Here is an 8,908-nt window from a genome sequence, read left to right on the forward strand (position 1 = left end):
TGGACCACATTCCGATTTGCCTGCTGGCTCATTTGTTTCCCTGGGCTGGCTGCCTTGCTTGGTGGTTTTTAGTGAGGATTCTGATCAATGCCAGGAGGTGAGGGGTAGGGCTCCGAGTGGGCTCAGTGATTGGACAGGCAGGCTTGGTGATGGATGAGCCTTCTCCTCAGTGAGTCTTAACTCAGGAGAAGTCCAGCTGGTAAGTTTTTCCAGAACTGAGTAAACCAGAAGCAGTGCCAGCAGCGTCTTACCTCTTGTGGTTTTTGTATTGATCTGAAAGGAAATTCTCTGCGGCAGTTCCACGTCTCACTAGAAAATACAGCTACATCCATGATAAACTTAAATATATGTCATATGAGCTGTTTTAGAAAAAAACATTTGAAGAGGGGTGGGAGGAAGGAAGAGAGTGTCTCAAAAAAAAAAATCCCTTTAAAAATATTTTCTTTCTCCTCAGTATTGAAAAGGCACACTCTAACCCTTTCTTCTTCCAAATGATCTCATAGCTATTTATTGAAGGGAAATACCAAATGCTTATTTATTTATTTTAAAAGGAGCTTCTTCGGTTCTGATGATTCACGTCGATATAATTTTCCTCCTGACTGCAGAGGCTCGGAGACAAAGCAACACCTCCACGGATGAGCCGGTGTCAGAACAATTCCTGTCCTGGAGGAGGGTGTGCAACCTTCTTTACTCCCCCTTCACAGACGTCCTTGAGCCCTTGAGACGGATGTGAGCGAGTTTTTCAGTCCTCATGCAAAACAACCATCTAAACATAACAGATGACATCAGCTCAGGCTTTTCAATTCCTGGATGGCAGCAGCGTGTTAATCCAGCCTTCATCCTGGATTTCATAAACTAAAACAAGAGAGCCTGCCCGGAGGACAGCGCTGCTGCTGGGTTGAGGAAATTGATGACGGGGAAGCATGCGGGCAACCCAGTGTATAAAACTCATAAACGTGTAGGCAGACGATCAGCTACCACTTTGGACGGCGGCTTCCCGCCAGCAGAGACCCCGCCGCGGGAAGCGGAGCCGGAGCCGCGGGAAACATGAAGTGCCTCCTGCTGCTAGCCACGCTGCTGGTCCCCGCGCACCTGGAGGGGGCCTGGAGCCTCAAGTACGCGGTGGATTGTCCCCAGCCCTGTGACAGTAGCCAGTGCAAAAGCAGCCTGCACTGTAAGAGGACAGTGCTAGACGACTGTGGCTGCTGCCGGGTGTGCGCCGCGGAGCTGGGAGAAACCTGCTACCGCACAGTCTCGGGCATGGATGGCGTGAAGTGTGGCCCCGGGCTGAGGTGTCAGTTTAACAATGAGGAGGATGATTTTGGTGACGAGATTGGTATCTGCAAAGGTAAAGAGCGACCCCTTGCTTCTTGCTCCTTGCCTAGGGCACCCTGAAGGCTTTTAGCCAGCGTGGGAAGAGAGGAGCCTTTCCTTCTAATGCAAAGAGGGAAAATGCAGGTGGGTTTAGGGACCAGGTTCCCCCCACAGGTGCTGTCATAGGGAGAGAGAGAAAGATAACTTTACAGATTGCCGCTGGGAACCCTGCATGTAAGAAAGCCCACAAAGAAATACAGCGTTTCACTCGTGATGTTTAAGAGATTTTTTTTTTTTTTAAGTTGCAATGGAAAATTGTGTTGCTTCCCTTTCTGGAAGACTTTAGAAATTTGACAGGTAATCTGTTATGGCTGGAGTAGGTGGTCTCTTTTCTATAGGCAGTGATTACATAGGTCTGCACTGGATAACCTCTTGGAGTGGTGGCTAGCCCTGGGATTTAGTGATTCTTTGATCTTAAGAGAGTCTACAGGGTTGAGGGCACCTCTCATGATCAAGTATTTCTGATGCACACTAATGCACTATGTGAAATAGGATGACTTAAGTCATCTAGCTAAAGGAGTCACGTTCTTGGAAGAGGATACCCTGAAGTATCAAGCAAACCCAGAAAAATAGTGTAAAACAAGCAAAAATAGCGCCTAAAGAAAAAAAACAATGGAACTCTGTAAAGAAAAAGACTTAAAGAAAAACTTTATTAGGTTGAAATTATAGCTAAACAGTGTAGTTCAACATTTGTAGAATTTATTTCAAACTTAGTGACTATAGCTTAAAATGTTTAGAAATGAAAAAATGAAGATTTAAAAATACTCTGTGTATGGATACCTCATGATCTCCTTAAGGATTATTATTAAGGTTCAGTACATATGTGATAGGTCCATTCATCAGTTTTATAGTACAAAGAAGCTTTTAAAATTAAAGGGACTAAGTTTCTAAATAATTTTAATGTGTTTAACACAATTGTAAGCTTTTATGAATAATAATCATCCAGTATTGAGCTAAGCTCATGAATTCTTTTTGAAAAATATAAGTCGATTAACTTTTAAGCCACAAAAAATACTAAAGATTAGGAAATAGATGGTTGAACTTTAAGGAGAATTTTAGTTTTTTGCTTAGTTTATTTTTGTTTATAACCAATGAAAAGTAGAATACTGAGGAAACATTTTCTTTGGTGGACTTTCACAGACATGTCTTTCAGCTGAGTGGGATCTGTGATTTCTGTAAATTACAGGGCTTATCAGCCAAGAAAAGAGTACTTCACATAAGGAAATTAGGGAGGAAGTGGTTAACACAATCATACTTACTATATAACAAGTATATGCCGTGTATTGCTTTTTCTCTTGGCATAAAAACTGATTGTATATATGATTGTAAATGTCCAATTACATATGGGTAAAGAAACAGGCTGTAAGGCATCTGGAGTCTTTAGCACTCCAATATTCACTGAATGATCGAGGTAGCTGTTAATAAGATTTATTTTAAAAAGCTGTTTAGGATAGCTCTTAGACATCCTTCAGATTGCACATGGGTCTGGTTACGAACATTTTTCTTTCTGCTGGAAATAGTGAAGCTGTGTGAACCTCGACAGCTACATAGAGACATTGTATTTTGCTGTAGGCAAAATTTTGTCCTTCAACTTTTTTTACAGAACACCTCTGTGAAAACTGTATACTATAGCTGCATATCTGGATGTTTTCTAAATATTCAGGTATTTTGCATTGCCTTGGCCAGATAGCAATATTTATTGAGCACCTACTATCTGCCCAGCACTATTTAGTATATTGGGGGATACAGTAGGAGCATAACTGAGAATTTGGCTAGAGTTTTAGTTTTCAATATCACTGGAGACACAGTCATATCCTAATCCTGCATGCTTTTCTGCCAGAGGCTTTTTCATATTGCTTCTAGGACTTCTTTTTTCCCAGCAGAGAGGCTAGTGTTTAAAACCATGTGCTTCTCTAATCTGAAGGACGCAGAGTACAGCAGTCATAAATCTCTTAAAAAATGTGTTTAATTAATACCTATCTTGATTATTCTGTGGACAATATTAGATTGCCAAAGACTTAGATGCCTCACAATTTGTTTCTTCACCCATGTGTGACTGTACATTTACAAGGACATTCTTGTGCCAGGAGAATAAATATTCTGCATCTATTCTGCTTGGCTGTTCAGGGCTGGCTATTCTATTGAGATGCTGTTCACATCATAAAAAACATGCATTTTTAATAATGAATTTGTTCTCTTTTTCTCAATATAGTATGTTTTAGTCTAAGTATGGGAACATCAAAGCTCTAAAAGCTTCCAGATTTGGGTAGGTATATGAATATATTCTCAGCTTTCTTCTCATTTAGCATATTGTATTTTAGCTCTGCAGAGGACTTTATTAGTGAATCCTCTTAACATCTGGAGGAGTTGAATATGTTTGTACTGTCGTTTTGATAGATAAGGAAGTTGATAAGAGTTGGAGCAGATTGAGGATTGGTCACTTGATGAAGAGCTGAGATGACAGCCCTCTTAGCCCCTGGTTAGTTTAAGCCCTTTCCTAGACATTTAGAACAGTAAATTGCCTGTGACTACAGGGAATTCAAAGACAGAATTCAATTTCATATCTTTTAAACTCTGTGAAGAGCTGATACACGTGTCTTTTCAATTGCCTACCTTCACTGAGCTGTCACAGAGGTAGCCCAGTGAGACGCTGCCTTTTGGTTTCTAAGCAGACAGTAGACAGAATTAAACCCAGTTCAGAGATACTGGTTATGTGTATCTGTCTTCAGCTAAACTTCACAGCAAGGCACTACAACTAAGGAATCCATTATCTGGTCTTAGTGTGTGATTTCACATCTGTGACTTTAAGCGTGGGATTCACATTTCATATTTTCAAAGCTTGGGCTTTTCATATAATTGGGCTTTATCTGATAGTCAAGATTCAAGAGGTTTGTTCAATTACTGAGGCTGTGCACACAGGGACTGTGAAGTTGGAAGCTTGTGTATATCAAGAGCGCCCTCTCTCAAGCTTCCCTTTGTCCTCAGATTGCCCCTTCGGCACCTTCGGGATGGAATGCAAACAGATTTGCAGCTGTCAGTCTGGCATATGCGACAGGGTGACCGGCAAATGTCTGAAGTTTCCCTTCTTCCAACATTCAGTAACCAAGGCTACCAGCCAGAGATTTGCATCACACACAGGTAAGAACTGATTCCCAGGTAAACACTGAAACAACAGTCTCATTTTCAGTTTGAATAAGAAAAATTATGGATGAGTAGAACAAGATGGTGGTTTAAATGATTTTGTTTCTTTTATTCTACTTACGGGAAAGGTAGGTGGCTGTTGAAATTTGTTGCAGTTTTACAAAGAGACTTCATTAATAATTTTTAGATTGTACAATTTTTCACAAAGTTTACCCAGTGTATAGCGAGGATAAATATGACTGATTACCCAAAAAGGTAATAAAAATAACCAAGATATACAAAGCTCTTTAAATTCTTCAGTGATCTGTTTTATATATGTACTAGACAAAGCTACTTCTCTCCCAACTTAACAGTGAAAGAGTATTCTGAGGAATTTATTGGATAAGGCTTAAGAGCCAACATAGAAAATATAAAACATTTCTTTCTAAAAACCAAATGGAAGTATTTAAGTGGAATAATTCCAAGCATGTCTTTTTGTGGATTTTGGAGAGAATAAGAGATAGTATCTATGATTAAAATTTGGGAATCATCTCTAAACCTTTGAATGAAAATGTAATAATACTCACATGCTAATTGTTAGTGCTTATGTATTTCTTACACAAATTATTAGAATGTGAGAAATACAGCTTGTAAGATGATGTTAAGTGCATATTTGGTAATCTTGTTGAATAAATGGTTAAATTGGAAGTAGCTCATTTAAGGCAACAAGTAGCCACAACAACTACCAGTATCCACAAACTATACACTTTTCTCCCCTAGATATAAATAGTTGACAATCCAGATTTATTTCAGTTCTTGTTTCTGGTTCTTCACACTTCAAATTAATTAGAATTTGAAATATTTGACAAATGTGCTTATTTCTCAGCTTTACCTCCTTCTTATATGTGGGTTCAATTAAGTACCTCAAAATAAATGGGAAATATTGTATTTTTGCATGAATTATTAAGTGTGGCTATGGCCTTAAACATTAAAGTGAAACCTTAAAAAAAAACCTACTGCATGAATATCTTCGTGAATACTTGATCTGGAAATTAAGATCAATATTAACATTTTAAATTCTTATGACTTGTCCCTATAGTCTTTGACAAACAATATGGAAGAAAATTGAGTTTTAAGTCCTGAACAATTTTTTATTGAGGTGAAATTCACCTAACATAAAATTAACCATTTTTAAGTGAATGATTCAGTGGCATTTGGTACATTCACAGTGTTAGGAAGTCACAGCCTCTATCTAGTTCTTGAAAAAATTTCTCAGCTCCAAATAAAACCAGTGCCCATCAAGCAGTTACCCCCACTCTCCAGCCTCTAGCAACCTCCAATCTACCTTCTGACATTTTCAGTTGCCAGGCTGCCCGGGTGGCTTCCCAGGTGAAGGACCTGCCTGCCAATACAGGAGACTTGAGACAAGGGTTCAGTCCCTGCATGGGGAAGATCTCCTGGAGGAGGAAATGGCATCCCACTCCAGTAGATTTGCTGACAAATCTCATGGACAGAGGAGCCTGGTGGGCTATGGTCCATAGGGTTGCAAAGAGTCAGACATGAATGAAGCGACATAGCATGCACACACATTTGAAACTTATTGTTTCAGCACTACTAGTTGCCTCAAATACTTGAAGCTTCATTTGTCTTATTTTGCTTTCTTAAAACCACAGGCTACAAAGAACATTGAAGGAACAACTTTATTAATAGAATCCTTCTTCTCTCATTAAGATTGCTCCTGACCTTTCTCACCAAGAGAGAATTGAATTTGGTGAATCCTTGTCTCTCTTTGGGGTGTATGTCTGGGGGGCGTGCTCTAGAACTCCTCTGGAATGTCCTCAGAGATGGAACTCTTCTCTCCCCTCCATGCTTCCTGCTGCACACACAGGAGCACGTCTTCTGCTTCTCTGGACCAGTGTGCTGTCTCTTTCCCTCGGGCCTGTCACTTTCTCTCATTTGCTTGCAGATTCTGCAAAAATCCTGACCAATGTATAGTTGCCTTGGAAAAAGATACTCTGGACCCTTGAACAACATGGATTTGAATAGTTTGGTCCACTTATACACATATTTTACCCCCAATAGATATAGGACCTATATTTTCGCTTTACAGATCTTTAAATTAACTAAGTGTGGGGGGGAATTTGTTTTCAATTAGAGATCACAGTCCACAGAGTCAAAAGAACTAGGGTTGGAGTCCTGAGTTTATCCAGACTCTTTCAGCTTTCTGCCCTTGGGTGAGTCATTTACCAGTTACTTTGTTTGGGGGACAGATATAGTGGTAGGCAGATTTTCCACTGCTCAGGGGTTGGCACCTCTAATACCAGCATTGTTCAAGGAAGGGTCAACTGTATTTTGCTGGATGAAAATTACATTAAGGGTTACATTAAAAAAATTTCTGTACTCAATTAGATATCAAGATTCTTATTTGAAATTTATGGAAAATGCACCTAAGGTGTTTCCTTTGATAAAGGAGCAACTAAAGATGACTATTAGTGTCCTCTTCTTAAATCTCAGCTGGGAAAGAATCCCCTCTCCAATGTGGGAGACTTGGGTTCAATCCCTGGGTTGGGAAGATCCCCTGGAAAAGGGAACAGTTACCCACTCCAGTATTCTGGCCTGGAGAATTCCATGGACTGTATACAGTCCATGGGGTCTCAAAGAGTCGGACACGACTGAATGACTTTCACTTTCATAAAAGTTAGATTGAGGATGGAGTGCAGAATATCCTAAAAACCTCGTGGTAAGGATGCACAGGAGCCCTTCTGTTCAGTCGTGCATCTCCACATGGGACTTAATGAGTTTTAAGTGCTACTGCATATAGGACGGGGCTTGGTTGCGGCCTCAGTCCTTGCCACGAGTTTCACATCATCTCTGCCCAAGTCTGTTTGGGCCCAGTCTTTGTAATTTGCGCCAAGGTTCCTCAGCATAGGGACTTCCGGAGGAGCCTTTTATACCTTGATTGGATGAAGTGGTCTTTTCTAACTTTCTACCTGTTGGTCACAGCATCCTTGGCAAGTGGGCTTCCTGGTTTCTCATCTTCATTTGTCATTGCTGTTTTTATTGTTTAGTAATTAGCTCTCCGACTTTCCAAGACTGGAAATTCACAAGCATCTTTTTTTTTTTTTTTTTTTTTTGTGGGGTGGGGATAGTGGTTGAGTTTCATGAATTTACATGCATTTATCTACTGGACCATCCTAACCTCTTAATAGCATTCAATTTCACTGCAGAAGCAAACACACTTCACTACTCTTAGAAGCAGAAACATTTAAAAAAAATTCTAAATATTAGAAACTTGTTAGGTAGAGCAAGGACTATTTCCATAAACGTTTATAAAAGGCCCTTTGGTCTGCTTTCTGCATTCTAGAGCCACATCAGTAAGCTAATTCCTCATCCATATCGGATAGTAAAGAATCTTACTTAGAGATCTATACTTACACCATTTACTCATTCAGTAAGTAGTAAGTGCCTACCATGTTCCAAGCACTGTTGCAACAGTGAACAAAACAAGTCCCTGCCATCACAGAGCTGATATTCTAGTGGTACAGTGAGAAAGGGGAAAAAAGGGGGAAAAAAAGACAAATAAATGTATAGAATAATGTCAGGTGATAACGGGTGAACAAAGACGTTTAATTCAAGGAAATGCTAATTGGTAGAGGGCAGGTGAACACGGAATAGACTTTTCACATCTATTATAGATTTCATTGTAAATGTGTTATAATACAAGAATAAGACAAAATTTTACATAATCTTGCAGTTATAAACATTTGGACATGACTTATATTCCTTCTAATTTCAGAGCATGACGTGGCATCTGGAGATGGCAATGCTACGAGAGAAGAACTTGTGAAGGAGAATGACGCCCGATCTCCTGTAATGAAGCGGTTAAATCCACGCTGATCCTGGGTGGGATTTCTGAGAGAAGACCCTGTTTTACCAATCATTCAACACACAGCCAACATTTTAGGAATTCTCTGTATTATAGCATACGGACATATGATTTTTGGAGACCAATGTGATTTAGGGTGGGTCCAGAAAAAAAAAGTATGCAATCCATACAATGCGTATGACTGAACTCTTTTAGATATTTGTTAAATATTTGAATGCATATAGATGTGTTATATATGTGTTTTTAGTCGCAGTGACGAACTAAAGATGCGATTTGAATAACCTTAACTTGGAAGGAAATCAGCCAAAGAGAAGGCTAGCCAAAGCTGAAGACCACAGCCAGTCTATGGCTCTTTGATTCGATGTACATTAATGTCCAGATATGGGCTGGAGAGAATTAAGAGCAAGAGAAGGTGGGGTTGGGGGCTGGGAGAGTATGATATTTAGGTCTTTCTTTGGTAGCTTCAGTAGAATTTCTTTGTGCTGTTGTAGCCATGCGTTCTGGGAAACAAACTCACTCAGAAGGACA

General features: G+C 39.8%; 1 protein-coding gene across 1 annotated transcript; it reads left to right on the forward strand.

Moving 5' to 3' along the window:
• On the forward strand, positions 768-8,599 carry ESM1 (endothelial cell specific molecule 1). Its single transcript, XM_005694710.3, has 3 exons — positions 768-1,348; positions 4,360-4,512; positions 8,291-8,599. The coding sequence occupies exons 1-3, from the start codon at positions 1,048-1,050 to the stop codon at positions 8,389-8,391; spliced, it is 555 nt and encodes a 184-aa protein (XP_005694767.1). The 5' UTR covers positions 768-1,047; the 3' UTR covers positions 8,392-8,599.

Source organism: Capra hircus, chromosome 20 (assembly GCF_001704415.2).
Source record: "Capra hircus breed San Clemente chromosome 20, ASM170441v1, whole genome shotgun sequence".
Taxonomy (NCBI): domain Eukaryota; kingdom Metazoa; phylum Chordata; class Mammalia; order Artiodactyla; family Bovidae; genus Capra; species Capra hircus.